The sequence below is a fragment of the Oryctolagus cuniculus genome, chromosome X (assembly GCF_051225735.1).
Source record: "Oryctolagus cuniculus isolate XC-2025 breed Fujian yellow rabbit chromosome X, ASM5122573v1, whole genome shotgun sequence".
In the NCBI taxonomy this organism is placed as follows: Eukaryota; Metazoa; Chordata; class Mammalia; order Lagomorpha; family Leporidae; genus Oryctolagus; species Oryctolagus cuniculus.
In genome coordinates, this window is record NC_142888.1 from 132,422,138 (window position 1) to 132,440,851 (window position 18,714).

General features: G+C 52.3%; 1 protein-coding gene across 1 annotated transcript; it reads right to left on the reverse strand.

Annotated features, from left to right (window-relative positions):
- Nucleotides 1–6,044: 6,044 nt before the first annotated feature.
- Nucleotides 6,045–7,337, reverse strand: LAGE3 (L antigen family member 3). The gene is made up of 3 exons (XM_002722635.4): nt 7,042–7,337; nt 6,641–6,769; nt 6,045–6,360 (listed from the first exon to the last, which is right to left on the reverse strand). Exons 1-3 carry the CDS (start codon nt 7,248–7,250, stop codon nt 6,246–6,248), a joined length of 453 nt encoding a protein of 150 aa, XP_002722681.1. The 5' UTR covers nt 7,251–7,337; the 3' UTR covers nt 6,045–6,245.
- Nucleotides 7,338–18,714: the final 11,377 nt, after the last annotated feature.

Sequence of the window (18,714 nt, forward strand, 5' to 3'; positions counted from 1 at the left end):
TGGACCATCAGCAAACACTGGCGGCTCTGCCTGTGACGTGTCCTCAAGAGTCTGCCCCCTGCCACCCTGTGCTGCCTCACTCACAATGCAGGCGTTGCTGTCTCCTGCCTGGATGCCAGCTCCCCCAGCACCCGGCTTCTGCCCTGGCCCCAGTCAGCCAATGCGCCACGCGGGAGATCCCACCAAGCAGTTCCAGGAGCACCTGTCACCTTACATGGGGCAACGCCTTACTGCTCTGGTGAAGTCTGCATCTGGTACACTTGGCAACCGCACACTGCAGCCTGTGGCAGCAGGGCCAAGTTGGGAGCATGGCATCTGGGCGACAGCTGAGAGCAAGGTCGTGGGCTCTCTGAGGGAGTGACACCTGCGAAGGACTGGAGGCAGGCAAGCAGATTCTAGGGGTGGTAACCAGTAACCAGCTGTCTGCCTAAAACGAGGCATCTGAATGATGTCACCTGCGTTCACAGACAAGTATAATCAAACAAAAATAGGGCGTAAAACAGCACGGAGAAAGGTGTGTGACGCACAGGCGGGGCTGCAGGCCCGGACAAAGGCCAAGTGCAAGGATGACTGTGCACAGAACCAGCCCGACAGACGACAGGCAGGTGGGGTAAAATGCTGTCCACGTGCGATTACAGAAATCACGCGAACAGGAAAAGCCAGGCCACGTTTTCACCTCAGGGGGCCAAATTATCCCTGGGAAATGAATAGGATCTGTTAAGAGCAGAATGGGAGAATGAGAGGGTTAGCAGAGCAGAGTTGTAGAAGAGAGTTCCCGTGTATTCAGGCAGTGAGAGTGGCAGAGTGAGCTGCTTGCTGGAGCTGGCAGCTGACACCTGCAGTGTAGGAGGGAGGCGCTGGGTCAGTTTCTACAGGGCAGAGAGCAGAGCGCTACAGACACTGAAGCCTGGACATCCCCGGCGGGTCCCACGCAAGCACTCAGCAGACCCCTGATGAGGATGAGCCCACCAGGAAACAGCCTGGCCCACGCGAGGAAAAGGAAGTCTGCCCAGCACACAGCTTTCATCAAGCAGAGCACTCGGAAGGGTCTAGCCGCAGCAGCTCCAGCCCCCACGCTGCTCATCTTCCAAGCCAAACTCAAAAGGCCCACACCATTTCCCTGCCGCTCAACAGCTCACAGATGCACCTGGGAGTCCAGACATCCCCAGCACGCAAGGAAAAAAGCCTGAAGCCTGACAGGCGCTCCAAAACCAGCAGGCACACAAAGAAGCCGGGAAACCCCACCCTTGATGGGGGCACAGAGCACTGAAAGTCAGCCAGGCTGCAAAGAGGCCCAACTGCCGGTACACGGAGACAGCGTCATGCTCACCTGTGGAGAACATGCGACCACGGCCACAAAAGAGCAGGCAAACTGCGATTTTTCATTTTGGCAGGAAACAGACATAGCATTGACTTAAGTAGCACGGGGCCAGCGCTGTGGCAGAGTGGGTTAAGGCACTGCCTGCGACGCTGCCATCCCAAATGGGTGCCACTTGGACTCCCAGCCGCTCTGCTTCCAACACAGCACCCTGCTAATGCGCCCAGGAAAGTAGGGAAGTTCCTTACTCCTGGTTTCAGCCTGGCCCAGCCTTGGTCACTGTGGCTGTTTGGGCAGTGAACCAGCAGATGGAAGACCTCTGTCTCTCCCTCTCTCTCTGTGTAACTCTGCCTTTCAAACAAATATCTTTAAAATATTTAAAAATAAAATAGGAGCTGATGTTGTGGTGTAGTGGGTAAAGCTGCCGCCTGCAACGCCAGCAGCACCTAGGGGTGCCACTTTGAGACTCCGCTGCTCCACTTCTGATCGGGCTCTGCCCATGTCCTTGGGAAAGCGGCAGAAGATGGCCCAAGTGTTTCAGCCCCTGCCACCCACATGGGAGACACAGAAGCTCCTGGCTTTGGACCAGCCCAGCTCTGGCTGTTGCGGCCATCTGGGGAGTGAACCAGTGGATGGAAGATCTCCCTCTCTGTAAATTCTTTCAAATAATCAATCTTAAATTACTCCCCAGATGGCTGCAATGGCCAAAGCTGGGCCAATCTGAGGCCAAGAACCAGGAGATGCTTCTGGGTCTTCCATGGGGATGCGGGGGCCCAAGCAAATTTGCAGAGAGCTGGATTGGAAGCGGGGCAACCGGGACTTAAACCAGCACCCATATGGGATGCCGGCATCACAGGCGGTGCTTTAGCTGCTACAACACAGCGCCAGTCCCCAACACATCTCCTATGCACTGGTTCACTCCCTAAATGCAATAGCCAGGCTGGCCCTGGCTGAGGACAAGAGGTAGGAATTCCACCAGGTCTCCCATGTGGGTGGCAAGGACCCAAGCACTTGAGCCATTATCTGCTACCTCCCAGAATGCATTAGACGGAATCTGGATTGGAAGCAGAGTAGCTGGGATTCAAACTGGCACTTTCATAAGGGATGAGGTGTCCCAAGCATTAGCTTAACCTGCTACACTGATGGCTATGCTGGTCCCTGCTTCTTATCCAGCTCCCTGCTCCGAAGCATCAGCAGGCAGCAGAAAATGACCCACGTGCTTGGGTTCCTGCCATCTTTGTGGGAGACCCAGACACAGTTCCTAGCTTTTAAGATTTATTTACTTATTTATTTGAAAGGCAGAGTTATAGATAGGCAGAGGCAGAAGAGAGGTCTTCCACCTGCTGGTTCACTCCCCAGATGGCTGCAACAGCCAGAGCTGTGCTGATCCAAGGACTTGGGCCATCTACTGCTTTCCTTGGCCATAGGCAGGGAGCTGGATTGGAAGTGGAGCAGCCAGGACTCAAGCCAGCATCCACATGAGATGCCGGCACTGCTGGCTGCGGCTTTACCCACTCCGCCACAGCACTGGCCCTGGCTTTTTCTTTTCTTTTCTTTTTTTTTTTTTAATGCCACAGAGCCAGCCCTCGGCTCCTGGTTTTGGCCTGACCCGGCCCTGACTGTTGCAGGCATTTGGGGAGTGAACCAATGCATGGGAGGTCTGTCTCTCTTTCAAATAAATGTTTAAAAAAACATGGACAAGGTATTAAATTTGTATTTATATATATAGGAAAAAAACATAGTACATGTAGGGGTGTATTAGTTAGTTTTGTGTTGCCATAACAAAATACCTGAGCCTAGGTACTTTTATAAAGGAAATACGTTTATTTTCTTCAGTCTTAGAGGCTGCAAGTTCAAGACTGGTCTCCTGCTAAGGTACACCATGGGAGAGAGGTGCCAGGTTCATATAACAATCTGCCCTCTCCAGCACTAATCTCTCCAACTTACTCTACTCCCATTGGGCCCCACCTGTTCAAGGATCCACCCCCTCTTGGCATCACCCACAGGGGACCTTTGAGGGACAAACTACATCTAAACCATGGCTTAGGCTTGGTACTATCCATGCTTTCAGGAATTCACTGTGGGAAACATACAACTCATTGATAAAGGGGTTCTACTGCATTTAACTCATTTCTATCTCTTGGAATCTACGTTAAGAAAACAATCACACATGCAAAGACAGACAAAAATTCTACTGAATCAACACAGCAGGGAAAAAAGTTGGCAACTGAAATGTGCAACTTAAGACATGTTCCTCAAAAAATTGTATTTATATATACATATATATATATATGTATTTATATATTTTCCCCCTCAAGGGGAAAGAGAGAAAAATCTTCTATCTCTTGGTTCACCTTCCAAAGGCTGGCAACAACTGAGGCTGGGCCAGGGCAAAGCCAGGAGCCAGGAACCTAATCTGTCTCCCACACAGGTGGCAGGGACTCCAGCTTGAGCCATCAGCTGCTGCTCCCCAGGGTGTACAGTAACAGGAAGCTTGTCGCTCCCCGTCTTCGTGGAGGAGCAACACTGAACCCTGCCTAGGCTTCATATCCAAGTCACGGCACCATTATGTCGCTCCCCGTCTTCGTGGAGGAACGACACAGGACCCTGCGCTGTTCTTCTGTCTGCTCGGCCCTCCCCGGGTTTGCTGCTGGTCCTTCCCGGGTTGGCTGCTGGTCCTTCCACCTCCGTGGAAGGGCGGTTCCCCCTGCCACATTCCCCACTTCCGCGGGGGAGCGGCACACCGCCGGCCGGCTCTCTCGGGGGCTGCACAGGTGTTCCCCTTAGATGTTCCTGGTGCATGCCGTCTCTCTCCTCCTTTATAGTCCTCCTCCGCCAATCCTAACTCGGCTGCCCACACACCGAGTATGCTGCTCTCCTCCAATCAGGAGCAGGTCCTGCAGCTTGTCAAGTTGGTGAGAGGCAGCTGGGTAGAAGCTGTTGCCTCCTCTCCCAGCGCCATATTGTGGGAGAGCAGATGCATAGAATAAGTCTTAATTCCAGTAACTCAGTCCAGTCCGGGTTGCTCCCAACAGAAGCTGAACTCAGAAGTGGAGCCAAGGACTTGCATCCAGGTACTCTGATAGGGGATGCAGACATATCAACTGCTGGGTCAAATGCCTATTCCTGTAACACCTTTTATGTATCGATAAATTAATGTTTCTGAAGAATTCTAAGAAAGAGTAAACATTCATGTAGACTTTATTTTTTAAAAAGATTGATTTATTTGAGTGAGTTACAGGGGTCGGTGCTATAGTATAGCGGGTTAAGTCTCTACCTGTGGCACTGGCATCCCATATGGGTGCTGGTTCGAGTCCTGGCTGCTCCACTTCCGATCCAGCTCTCTGCTGTGATCTGGGGAAGCAGTGCAAGATAGCCCAAGTACTTGGGCTCCTGATCGGCCCAGTTTCACTGTTGCAGCTGTTTGGGGACAGAACCAGCAGATGGAAGACCTTTCTGTCTCTCTCTGTAATTCTGCCTCTCAAATAAATAAATCTTTAAATAAAAAAGAGTTACGGGGCAGGGGGGGAGTCAGAATCTTCCATCCGATGGTTCACTCCCACACTGGCCACAACAGACAGGGCTGGGTCAGACCAAAGCCAGGAGCCAGGAGCTTCTTCCAGGTCTCCCACATGGGTGCAGGGGCCCAAGGACTTGGGTCATCTTCCACTGCTCTCCCAGTATATTAGTAACGAGCTGGATCGCAAGTGGAGCAAGTAGGACTTGAACCAGTGCCCATATGGGATGCTGGCATTGCAGGCGGGTGGCTTCACCCACTACGCCACAGCACTGGCCCCTCATGCTGACTTTTAAAGATATCAGGAAAAGCTTAGTGCTAAACTTGTAAAACTTTATATATATTACCACTGCATATTTGCTATATAAGTACAGGTCTAAAAGGAAGGAAATATTCAAAAACATTGACAGCAAATGCTGAATGGTAAGGCCAATTGTTTATTTTCCTGTTCTATTTCTTAAATTGTCTACAATTAAATTTTACCTTTAAGATTTATTTATTTGAACAAGTGACACAGAGAAAGGTGTGATGGTTCGCCACACAAATGGACCAGACTGAAGCCAGGAACCTGGAACTCTATCTGGGTTTCACACATGGGTGGTAGGGGCCCAAGGATTTGGGCCATGTTATGCTGCTTTTCCAGGGGCATTGGCAGGAAGGTGGATGGGAAGTAGAGCAGCTGGGACTCAAACTGGTACTTATACGGGATGCCAGCAACGTAGGTGGCAGCTTAACCCACTGTCCCTCAACACCAGCCCCAACTTGCATTTTTTTATTTATTTATTTATTTTTATTTTTTGACAGGCAGAGTGGACAGTGAGAGAGAGAAACAGAGAGAAAGGTCTTCCTTTGCCGTTGGTTCACCCTCCAATGGCCGCCACGGCCGGTGCACCATGCTGATCCGATGGCAGGAGCCAGGAGCCAGGTGCTTCTCCTGGTCTCCCATGGGGTGCAGGGTCCAAGTACTTGGGCCATCCTCCACTGCACTCCCTGGCCACAGCAGAGAGCTGGCCTGGAAGAGGGGCAACCGGGACAGAATCCGGCGCCCCAACCGGGACTAGAACCCGGTGTGCCGGCGCCGCAAGGCTGAGGATTAGCCTAGTGAGCCGCGGCGCCGGCCCCCAACTTGCATTTCTTAAACATGTGAATCTCGTTTCTTCCACTGCAACTCCAGGACAATGGCAAGGATATTTGTATGTGAAAAGGATATGAAACTGGGAAGAGGTCAGTTTTATTTTCTGTGGTAGCAAACATTTAAGCACTGGTGAAAACAAACAGATCTTGAGCACCCAGAACCCAATGCAGGCAAGCCATTAGGCCCCATCCTGCTTCGGGCATGATCGCCCTAGGGAGACACATTTTCTAGGAGGCGAGCAAGGTAACAACTGGGCCCCTTTACCCAGTCCAGTCTTAGCGGGCAACGGGAGGCCCGAAGCGCTGCAGGGTGCGCACCACCAGGGAAAGCTGCTCAAGAAAGCTGATGATGGAAACTCGGAGGAGGCGAGGATCTTTAGCTGTCCAGCGGCTAAAAGGGAAGGAACAAGAAAATCAAGTCGGGGACAGTAGCTGCCCACATCCCTTGCTCTACTCCTCAGGCATCCAGTGCAGCAGATCCTGGAAGCCCCGGTATTACAGGGCCTCTCGGGCAGCGTCCCAGAGCTGCTCCTTAGACTTCCCCTGGAGTGCCTCCAGGCCTCCCAGCCTACCTCTCAGTGGAGAATGGCCACATCCCCTGTTGCCTTCCCCTCACCGCCTCCCGCTCCCCCACTCCTGCCACCCCACCCCCGGCCCCCGGAAGCATTTACACCGCCAGGACGGTGCCGGTCACTGCGAGGTCCTTTCCAATCGCTTCTGGGTGAGGCTCAGCATCTGGAGCCAGGGACTCACAGGCGATTTCTGCCTCCAGACGGGTGGGAAAAGGCACACTGAGGGTACTGGTGGAGGTTTGGTAAAGGCACCATCGGAAGCGACTTTGCCCGAGTCTGTTTCCCTGGCTCTTCTGACGGCTTCCTTGACCTCTCTCGGGCGCCCCCCACTGGCTAACGCTTTAATCCCACAGCCATCCGGGCCGGCTCCGATTACCCTGCTCTTCTTTCAGTGCTACCGGTCCTCCCACTCGCCCTTCCCTCCTTGTGTTCCAGGCTACCCTGCCCCCACCACGGGCAGCCTCCACCCCCTCCCCCACTGTGCCCCTCCCGCAGGATACAAGGAGTGTGGTCGCATTCCCGGGCTTGCGGCTGCTGTCGCGGCGTCTCCGCCCGGAACGGCAGCGTGCGGTGCCTGCGCGACTTCTCGAGTTCCACGGGCTGCAGCTGCTTCTGTGTCGGTACCATCGGGAAAGTCGCGGCCACGCCGTCCACGCTGGGTGTGAGCGCCGCCCGCCACGCCGCCTGCGCCTGCGTCCGCAGCCTGCATGGCTGCCGCTGCCCCGCCCTCAACCCCACCCTCAGGGCGCTGCGCCACGGCCCGCCATCTCCGGGAGCTTCGTAGATTGCCCGCCCTCCTGAAGCTCCGCCCCTCGCGCACGACCACGTCCACGCGCGCCTGCGCAAACACACCTTTGACGAGGCTGTTGGGACGCCTCGTGAGTTCCCGCGATAGTGGCCCAACGTGGGGGCTCTTGGAGACCCTGGCAGCTTCAGAAACACTGCATTCGTGATTCGATGCTAGTGCGCTAGCCAGAACATACCTCCAGTGAAGCAGGCAGATGCGTGGTCGGTTCCCGACAACACAGCGCTGCTGGTACCCACAGGCCCTGGAGAAACTGAGCTGCAATATATTTTTTTTTTAAGATTTATTTATTTTGGGGCCGGCGCTGTGGCTCACTTGGTTAATCCTCCGCCTGCGGCGCCGGCATCCCATACGGGCGCTGGGTTCTAGTCCCGGTTGCTCCTCTTCTCTCCAGCTCTCTGCTGTGGCCGGGAGTGCAGTGGAGGATGGCCCAAGTGCTTGGGTGCCTGCACCCGCATGGGAGACCAGGAGAGGCACCTGGCTCCTGGCTTCGGATCGGCGCAGCGCCAGCCGTAGCGGCCATTTGGGGAGACCTTCTCTCTGTCTCTTTCTCTCACTGTCTAACCCTATCTTTCAAATAAATAAATTTTAAAAAGATTTATTTGAAAGAGAAAGAGGTCTTCCATCCACTGGTTCACCAGTTGCCCGCAACTGCCAGAGCTGCGCCGATCCAAAGTCAGGAGCTTCTTCAGGGTGTCCCACACAGGTGCAGGGGCCCAAGGACCGGGGCCATCTTCTACTGCTTTCCCAGGCCACAGCAGAGAGCTGGATTGGAAGAGGAGCAACCATTTCATAGCGTTGCTGGCTACAGCCTTACCTGGTAAACTACAACGCCACCTTGGCTCTAGATTTTTTTTCCGTCGCTGAAGTTTGCCAAATGTATCGTAGTTCCATTGTATCAGTTCGTTCTGTTAGGTAACAAGATCGATCTCAGACTGTGTGTGAGGCTGTTAGGTAGCAAGGGAGAGATTAGCTGTGTGTGTGAAGAGGGCCTAAGGAAAACAAAGCCCTGGTGGAAAGCAATGTAGCAGCCTGGGACGTGCACTTGGGCAGCAGTCCTGTATTTTTTTACACGACAAAGCCCTGTCCACGCCCGTCACTTTATTGGTGACCCCAGCCTTGCCTCCCAAAAAGGCACCCCAGGAGAACCCTCTGTCTGGCGCTAAGCAGGCTGCTCAGTCTGATAACTGGGTAATAAAACTTTGGGAGGGATTTCACCCATTTCACACCCAGCAAAGCCCTTGCGGGGAAGAGAAACAGAGGGAAGAACTGGACCCCAGTCCCTCAGAAGGCCCGGTCTCAGTGCGGACTGGGCTCTCAGCTCAGCTCTTGGTTCTTTGGCGCTTGGCCCATCAGGAAAGTTCTAGCCGCTGAACCTTGCCCTCCCCATTCTGAATGACTGGACACTCGCTCAGGTGCCCAGTTCCGACACGTGCCCTGCCTAGTGTTACGCCTTGCTGACGACTCTCTCACATCTGACTTCTCTTTTGCGTGAAGGCAAGAACTTCCATTCCACACAACTCTGCTAACAAGAGGGGCCAGAGAAAGTGGGATTTTTGGTGTGGATGAATGAGAAAAAGTGTAGATGTGAGCCTTGGAAGCAGACCAGCATCTGCACCGGAACATGCATTCGCACATTGCATCACCTCCTTAGCAGACCCAGCCCTCCCCCAGGGGCAGCTTGAGGGAATTTTTCCCACCTCCAGCCAAGAGGGCTATTAAGGTCCAGCCACACTGTGCTGATGAAGGTCTGGGAGGAATTTCAGGAATTCAATGCCCCGGAAACCCTCCTGGCAGCCTTATCCCACAGAGGGAGGGGGAAGGAGAAGCAGAGGGCCTGTATCCAGAAACACTGCGCTCTGGGCATTTAGCATTTGATGGCTCAGGTCCTTGGGCCCCTGCTACCCTTGTGGGAGACCAGGATGGAATTTGAGCCCGTCCAGTGGGGCTGGGGGCACGTGTGCCCCTCAGATATAGGTAAAATGTCTCTAGACCGACCGGCAGCCCCCCCCCCCCACTAATAGCTTCTTTGCGCATGTGTGACCTTGCAGCTTTCCATCACACCTTGGGGGGGGCAATCCTTCACCCAGAGCCGGCAGAGGAGGGGGCTGAGCCTTTAGAGGGAGTCAGGCTGCTTCCAGGAGCCCCCCACTATCTCCATGATTCCTAAGCCAATCAACATATAGTATGTAAAATCACCTCCCATCTGATGGGCACCTCCAATGAAATAAAAGTATCTGCTTCTTTGCATACTGTTTCCTGTTTTTTAATTCTATACTAAAGGGAGGAAAAGAACCTAAGAAACTAACCCCGGCAACAGCACTCCCCTCCACTAGTAGCAGAGTTCCAGGTTCCTGACTTTGGCCTGGCCCAGACCTGGCTGTGGCAGCCTTTTGGGGAGTGCAGCAGTCAATGGAAGATGTCTCTCTCCCTCCCTCCCTTTCTCTCTGTAACTCTGCCTTTCAAATAAATAAATAAATAAATCTCCCCCCCCCCAAGATTTATTCCTTTATTTGAAAAGCAGAATTACAGAGAGGGAGGGAGAGAGAGAAAGGTCTTCCATCTGCTGGTTCACTCCCCCCAAACAACTGCAACAGTCAGGTCCCGGCCAGTCAGGAGCCAGGTCTCCCACGTGGATGCAGGGGCCCAAGTACTTAGGCCATCTTCCACTGCTTTCCAGGCGCATTAGCCGGAAGCTGGATCAGAAGTGCAACAGCTGGGACTCAAACTGGCACCCACATGAGATGCCAGTGTAGTTAGGAAAATGGCGCAGTTTTATCTATGGCGCAATCTACACCCTGACACCATCCTAGGCTCTAGCCCCAGCCGCCATTGCGGGAAGCCAGGTGGCCACATGGCCCAACCACCGGTGTCAAGCTCCTCCCCCATCCTAATTCGCTGCTCCTGCTTCCCTGCCTGCCCTCCGGAACACGTGGCTCTCTTGGCTCCTCTGCTCTCCTCTCCTCCCCTCGCCTCCTCTTGTCTCTCCTGCTCGCTCTCTCTTCTCTCCTCGCTAGCTCCTCTCCTCTCTGTCTCTCTTATACTCTCCTTCTCTCCCTTTTTCCTCTTGGCCCCTCCCCTCCAGCCTGCGGGGTTTCCCCAATAAACCCCTTTCCCTTACTCCGGTGTTTGGTGTGTTTTGTGGCGGCCTAACAAGTGTCACAAGCGGCAGCTTAACCCACTCGGCCACAACTTTGGCCCTTCTGCAGGTTTTTTTTGAAAAGATTTATTTATTTGGAAGACAAGAGTGAGCGCGCGCGCGAGATCTTTTATCTGCTGCTTTATTCCCCAAATGCCCACAGTAGCCAGGGCTCAGTCAGGCAGAAGCCAGGAGTCGAGAAGTCAATGCAAGTCTCCTACATAGGCGGCAGGGACCCGAGCACTTGGGAATCCTCTGCTGCCTTCCCAGCCCCCTTCGACAGCTTTATGACTGGTGATTCCGTGCACTTACCTTCCACAGCCTGCTCTCCACAGGCTTGAAACTTGAGTTTCCAAGTTCTAGTAAAAATCACATCAGATGACATTCTTGCTTAAACACCAAAACAACCCAGACTTGCTGCTGTGGCTTAGAAAAGCCCATGTGACCTGGATCCCAGCTCCTTTTATGCCTCTCACCTCTCCTTCCTGCCCTTCATTCTCTGCAGCTCCGGGGGCCTGCCCCGCACCCAGCCCTTTGTATGTGTTTTGTGAGGCTCTGCCCCCAGTGTTTCCCATGGCTGACTCCTCACCCTAGGGAACTTGGTTTCCACCTCACCTCCCAGAGGCCTCCAGTCACTAGGATAACCCAGTACCCCCAGGCACTCTTCAGCATTTGCTGATTTCACTTTGCTGCATGCTACTCCTAATCATCTTGTTCAGTGCTGGATCTCCAGTACTTAGTAGATGCAGTAGCCACTTTGTTGCTTGTTGAATGAAACAAAGTAGGAAGTACAAGCCTTGCTGTGCTCCATGTGTGTCTGCACTCTGCAATCCTACATGTGAGACTACTTCACAAACACCAAGCAATTGCAACATAAATGCTAATCGAAACTATTGGACACATTTGTATATTCACATCCATCAGCAGGAGCCTGGAAAAATAAAATATATTATGTTCACACAGTAGTCTTATGCAGCAATCAAATAAAAATGAAAATCTTGAGGCCAGCGCTATGGTGTCGTGGGCTAAGCCTCTGCCTGCAGTGCCAGCATCCCATATGGGCACTGGTTCGAGTCCTGGCTGCTCCACTTCCCATCCAGCTCTCTGCTATGGCCTGGGAAAGCAGTGGAAGATGGCTCAAGTCCTTGGGCCCCTATAAGCACATGGGAGACCCGGAAGAAGCTCCTGGTTCCTGGCTTTGGACCATCACAGCTCTGGCCATTGCGGCCATCTGGGGAGCGAATCAGCGGATGGAAGACCTCTCTCTCTCTCCCCCACCCCACCACCTTCTGCCTCTCTGTAACCTTGCCTTTCAAATAAATAAATAAAAGAATATATATAAATAAAATATAATATATAAATATAAAAAATTCTTTATAAAGAGTAAAAAGAATGAAAATCTCTAATGACGAAAGGATTTCGAGTATATTGTCATGTAACAAAAAGTGCAGTGGACACATACCCTCACCCCCCCACACACACACATAACACACACTCGCAGATACACATGCTTATTGAAAAACAAATCAGGGGGCCGGCTCTGTGGCACAGTGGGTAAAGCCGCCGCCTGCAGTGCCGGCATCCCATATGGGCGCTGGTTCAAATCCCGGCTACTCTACTTCGATCCAATTCTCTGCTATGGTCTGAGAAAGCAGTAGAAGATGATCCAAGCCTTTGGGCCCCTGCACCCACGTGGGAGACCTGGAAGAAGCTCCTGGCTTCGGATCCACCCAGCTCAGGCCATTGTGGTCATTTGGGGAGTGAACCAGCAGATGGAAGACACTCTGTCTCTCTGCCTCTGCCTCTCTGTAACTTTTACTTTCAAGTAAAATAAATAAATATTAAAAAAAGAAAAAAAAATCAGATATAGGAAGGATAAACCAGAAACTAATTAAAAATAGTCATTTATAGGGGCTGAGATATGTATGCAATTTCTTTAAGATTGTTTTTTGAAAGACAGAGTTAGATAAAGGAGACACACATACACACACACACACACACACACACACACAATCTTCCATCCACTGGCTAACTCCCTAAATGGCTGCAGCGACCAGGGCTGCGGCCAGACCAAATCCAGGGGCCTGGAAGTCCATCTGAGTCTCCCAGGTGGGTGCAGGGTCCCAAGGATTTGGGCCGTCTTCTACTGTTTTCCCAGGCGGAGTAGCAGAGAGCAGCCAGGAATTGAACTGGGGTCCATACATGATGTAGGCATTGTAGGCAGAAGCTTAATAATCTGCTGGGCCACAGCGCTGGCTGCTGTATGGGATTTCTTGGAATATGCCTTTTTATGTAGTTTTGATTTTTAAACAATATCTATTCTTTGCTGTTTAAAAACTAAAAGAATGAAAAAAATCAAATGCTATAATTGTCTTTTAAGTCCTGTTCTCACTGTATTCCTCTGTGGGATATAGTCTAAGGATAATGAAAACTGGCTTTGCTCTTAGCATGTTTGCTGTTGATAATGCAGTGATGAGTGTGAAGCTATTTTGGGTGTACTTTAAGACAGACTCTATCTGCTACAGCAAAGGAGCAAATATTTCAATGTTGTTAGAAATGAGAATTTTCACTGTGGAAGGGGGGAAGGAGAGAAAGAACTGTGATGCTGGAATGGAATTGGAGGTTTAAGTGTGAACTTGTGATTTCTTAAAATATTTCCTGGGGCTGGTGCTATGGCATAGTAGGATAAGCCTCTGCCTGAGGTGCCAGCGTCCCTTATGGGCACCGGTTCGTGTCCTGGCTGCTCCATTTCTGATCCAGCTCCAAGTGCTTGAGCCCCTGCACCCACCTGGGAGACCTGGAAGAAATTCCTGGCTCATGGCTTTGCATTGGCCCAGTTCTACCTGTTGTGGCCATTTGGGGAGTGAACCAGTGGATGGAAGACCTTTCTCTCTGTCTCTCCCTATAACTCTACCTCTAAAATAAATAAATAAATAAATAAATAAATAAATGAAATCATCCTGAGAATTTCCTAACTCTCTCTGTGCATTGAGAGAATCTAAAAGCTGGGGACTGACGTTGTGGTACAGAGGGTCAAGATGCTGCCTGCAGGGCTGGTGCTGTGGCTCACTGGGTTAAAGCTCCGGCCTACAACGCCAGCATCCCATATGGGCACCAGTTCAAGTCCTGGCTGGTCCACTTCCAACCCAGCTCCCTGGTGATGCACCTGGGAAAGCAGTGGAAGATGGCCCAAGTGTTTGTACTCTTGCACTTGTGTGGGAAAACCAGAAGAAGCTCCTGGCCCCGGCTTCAGATCGGCTCAGCTCCAGTTGCTGTGACATTTGGGGAGTGAACCAGCGGATAGAAGACCTCTCTCTCTCTTTCTCTCTCTCTGCTCTCTGTCTCTACCTCTCTCTGCCACTCTTTCAAATAAATAAAATCAATTTTTTTTTTTGGAAGATGCTGCCTACAACACCCATATCCCATGAGAGTTGGTTCCAGTCCTGGAAGCTCCTCTTCTGATCCAGCTCCCTGCTAATGTGCCTGGAAAAGCAGCAGAAAATGGCCCAAGTGCTTGGGCTCCTGCCACCCAAGTGGGAGACCTGGATGAAGCTCCTGGCTCCTGGCTTTGGCCTGGCCCTGCCCTGGCCATTGCAGCCATTTGGAGAGTAAACCAGCAGATGGAAGATCTCTCTATTTATCCCTCTCTCTCCCTTTCGAATAAATAAATCTTTTTTTTTTATTTGACAGGTAGAGTTATGGACAGTGAGAGAGAGAGAGAGAGAGAGAGAGAGAGAGAGAGAGAGAAAGGTCTTCTTCCTTCCATTGGTTCACTCTCCAAATGGCCGCTACGGCCAGTGCTGTGCCGATCCAAAGCCAGGAGCCAGGTGCTTCTTCCAGGTCTCCCATGGGGTGCAGGAGCCCAAGCACTTGGGCCATATTCCACTGCCTTCCCAGGCCACAGCAGAGAGCTGGACTAGAAGAGGAGCAAGTGGGACTAGAACCGGCACCTATATGGGATGCTGGCGCTGCAGGCGGAGGATTAACCAAGTGAGCCACAGCACCAGCTCCTCAAATGAATAAATCTTTTTAAAAAGATAAGGAAAGAATCTAAAAGCTGTGGCACCTTATGCTGTTGTTTGAATATCACCTGGCCCCTGAACTCCTACAGAAGTTTAAATCCCAAAGGCTTGCATTAATGGTACCAACAGGGCAGAAACTCAATCCAATTTGCATAGTGATTGGATTGGATTAAGTTGCTGGGGTGGAGCCCCATAATCAAACCCATAGTGGCTTTCAAGAGAGACAAACACATTCCCTGTCTGTCACCATGTGGAGCTCTGCACAGCCTCCGGATTCTGCCAGCAAGAAGCCCATCGCTGGATGAAGCTTTATCTTGCAGCTTTAGAACTGGGAGCCAAAGTGAACCTCTTTTCCTTGTAAAGTTGGTCTGCTTGGGTATCGTGTTATAGTCGTGATAAGCTGACATACATCCCAGTAACAGCGAACATATCCTATGTGCAGATCTTGCTTTGTAAGTACCATTTTCCGCTAAGAGGAGCTAGGGTTCTTTGGAGAGATGGCTGGTTCCTAGGCTGCAGCAGGAAGAAGCACAAGATGAGCCTGGAGCATCTTGTAGTGCCCATAAGTAAGGGTATGACTGAAAAACAGAAAGAGGGGGCATGCATTTGGCAGAGCAGTCGAATCGCCATTTGGGATGCCAGCATCCCATGTCAGAGTGCCTGCTTTCACTCTCAGCTACTCACTCTGCTTCTGATGCAGCTTTCTGCTAACGTGCACCCTGGAAGGCAGCAGATAACGGCTCAAGTACTTGGGTCCTTGCCACCGACATGGGAAACTGACCCGGATTGAGTTCCCAGCTCTTGGCTTCAGCCTGGCCCAGCTTTGGCTGTTGGGAACATTTGAGGAGAGAACCAGCATGTGGAAGATCCATCTCTCTCTGTCTGCCTTTTGAAAAAAAAAATAAAAAAAGAATTAGAAATAAAGAAAAACAGAAGGATGGATAGGCCATGGCAAAACAACACAGGAACCAGTCTGAAAGAATAAGCATTAGAACAACTTGAGCACTCAAAAAGATATTAGACCTTTTGGACAGGAGTAAAACTGGGAGTGAGCATGAGGGTGGTTCTCTCGTGCTGGCAATGTTCTGCACTGTGATGTGTGCATGGGTGTGCTCACTTTGCAAATCTACTGAGCTGTACACATGATTTATGCACATTACTCTACGCATAGTCCAATAGAAAATTAGGCCAAAAATGACAATCTTGGATTCTCAGTTGTTGAGTAAACATGAGTTTGTGATCAAGAAGAGAACAGAGTAAAAGGAATGCTCTTTATAGTGAAGTGACAACAAAGCAGTGTAGAAAGCAAGCCCAGAAAATCACCATTTTGCAATCACCAATAAACTAATTGATTAAGTTCCCAATTTTTTTTTTTTACAGATTTAGACAGTGAGAGAGAGACAGAGAGAGAGAGAGAAAGGTCTTCCTTTCCATTGGTTCACCCCCCAAATGGCCGCTATGGCCGGTGTGTTGTGGTTGGTGCGCTGTGCCGATCTGAAGCCAGGAGCCAGGTGCTTCTCCTGGTCTCCTGTGTGGGTGCAGGGCCCAAGGACCTGGGTCATCCTCCACTGCACTCCCGGGCCACAGCAGAGAGCTGGCCTGGAAGAGGAGCAGCTGGGACAGAATCCGGCGTCGCAGGCAGAGGATTAGCCAAGTGAGCCGTGGCACCGGCCCCCAGTTTTTAATAACTGGTTGAGGCACAGGTCACCAGCAGATGGTGAGACCATCATAAAGGCTGTCGGGGAGCAGAGTATTCATGAAATCTCCAAGCATTAGGCACTTCCCTTGTGAACAACTTTGCAAGGGGCCATCTGGTGGCCAGCACCTTACAGCCCCAGCAGGGAACAGCCCGATGCCATTGGAAGGGGTGTGGGCAGGGAGGACACAGCATCAAGGCTCAGGGCCCTCAAAGACTGTTGGTGTCTGATCGCCTGTGGAGAAGGGTGAGTGGGAGACAGAGCACGCCTCCCATATCCCACCGTCCTAGCTGCTGCTTTCTCTGCCAACTGCACCTTGCCAGGCAACCTGCTGGAACTAGTGAGGCCGTGCTGGATGCCTGCAAGGTGCCAGCCGATGGTGAGCACCTAGACTCCATGGGCCCTGCCACAGTGCACACCCTGGAGGCCTTGCAGGCCGCCAGGACACTTGGTTTGGAGAGGCTGCTCATCTGGGCCCTCTGAGATCAGACTTTGTTGCTGGGGATTCCAGGACTGTCCCAGGGACCCTCCCCAAGGGCTCTGCATGGGGCAGGGGGTGCCATCTCTAGAGGTAGATATGCGACCTGCAGCGGCAGGGTGCCTGCTGTAACCACGCCAGCCTTTCGCGGAGGATCTCAGTATTTGGGGCTGCAGGTGTGCATGGCTCCCCTGACTCTGGGGAGGGAAGCCTGTGCCACCTTTCTGCCTTTGCTTCCCATGGCACCTCCCCGGCCTGCTGAACTCCAGCGACACCCACTCCCACCCCACCCCCGAGCCCCACACAACACAGGCTTCTTGGAGCGTGAGGGCCCTGGTCAGCACCACTGCCTCCTCGTCGTCTTCGGGTCCTCTCCCCTCAGCGTCAGCAGCGGCCCCGTGGTTACTAGTTCTGCCCCCGCTGCACCTCTGGGTGGAAGGTGGCAGCCTCCACACCTGCAGTTGTTGAAGGTCCTCAGCACTCATCCTGTGCCCTCTTTTCACGCCACTCTCGGGGAAAACAGCTCATCTAACCTCACGGCTTCTAGGACTTCCTGCCCGCAGATGACTGCTGGACACGGCTTGTCGTTAGGACTTCGGACTGGACTACAGCCAGATTCAAGTGCTGACTCTCCATTTCCCAGCAGATGGCAGCTATGCGAGGCTGAAGTGAGACAACTCTGCACAGGAAGGACTTGGAACCGTGCGATGTTATCTACCAAGTGGCACCTAGTCTTCCTTTTAGCTTTTTTCTGATCACTTGCATCAGTGAGGCCCTGGCAACCACCCTGAAGAGTCCTCACGCCTCCATGGCTGTGTCCAAGCCCACGTTCCCTCTGAGCTCTCCCCACCCATGTTCAACCATCCAGCAGATGGCCACCACCGAGCTTTTCCAAAGGTGACAAAACCACATCTGGCCACTCTTTCCCAGGCTCCCCCTGGAGGCGGCAGGAACCCCCCTGCGTGGTCCGCACCCCACAGGCAGCCACTCACCACACTTGCCAACCATACAGACAGTGCACCGGGAAAGCTGTCTCCTCCCTGGCCCAGCTCAGTCTCCTGACCACCTGACATGCAACCTGTCACCCTCCGAGCGGGAAGGCACTGGCATAACGAACTCAACAACCTTCTCGTGAGTCTCTCGTTGCCTGTTTGGGGGCAGTGAGTTCCTGTCAGAGGTACAAACGCTGAAGACACACACCACGGTGCCTCAGAAAACGCTTCCCCTCGCATGAGCTCGCTCCCTCCAGCCCTTCCTCTTTCACTACCTGCAACGTGGTCGGCATCTTTCCGACGCACGAGTGCTCCCAGCAGTGGACAGCTGCTGTTTGTAGCCACCATTCTGCTCTCCTCCACAACCTCCTCCTCCCTCTTGTGGCCCATCTGTGTCCACCGAACCGGCTCCATGTCCAGCCCCAGGGGCAGCCTGATAGGATGCTAACCCTCACCCAAGATTGCACCCCCACCAAAAGATTGGACGCACCATCCAGTTCTGACCAATGAGATGACAGTGTTTATTTGCTGGGGACATCTGAGACAGAAGCTGCAGGAGAGAAGGTGCTCCTCAGTGCGGGCTGCGAACCAGGGCTTCCATGGAAGTAGCAGGCAGCCATTTTTCAATCCTTGGAGGTAGCGGCCTGAGATGAAGCAGATAGCGGGAAACGCAGAGGGAGGCAAGAAGAAACTCGGTAGTTGGGGAAACTACCCAGCCACGGCCAGTACTTCTGGGTTTTTCAGTTTCAGAAGCCAGCAAGTTTCCATAATTGACAGAACCAATTCCCTTTAGTATTAAACCAACCATCGGAAACCCAAAGCCGTCTAGCTATCATGGTTCCTTCTGGTGCAAAAGAAGTTTCCCGACTCAGAATAAATGAGAGCAGTGCTAAGTTTATGCTCTGAGTGACCAGACCAGAATTCTCCTAAATGGAGCCCTGTGGCTTGAGACCCCCAGAGGTTTTTGGCTGCTCTTCAAAGCGTTCACCCGTCAGGCCTCTGTCCATTCTTCCAGCCTGGGGACCGAGTGTCGGCCCCAT

What these genes read in the sequence shown, in the direction of transcription:
- LAGE3 (XM_002722635.4), bottom strand. Translation starts at nt 7,250, where the DNA reads ATGCAGGCTGCGGACGCAGGCGCAGGCGGCGTGGCGGGCGGCGCTCAC. An exon ending in GGAATGCGACCACACTCCTT is followed by an intron (nt 6,770 to 7,041) that starts GTATCCTGCGGG and finishes AACCTCCACCAG; the next exon opens with TACCCTCAGTGTGCCTTTTC. An exon ending in ACCGGCACCGTCCTGGCGGT is followed by an intron (nt 6,361 to 6,640) that starts GTAAATGCTTCC and finishes CTTCCCTTTTAG; the next exon opens with CCGCTGGACAGCTAAAGATC.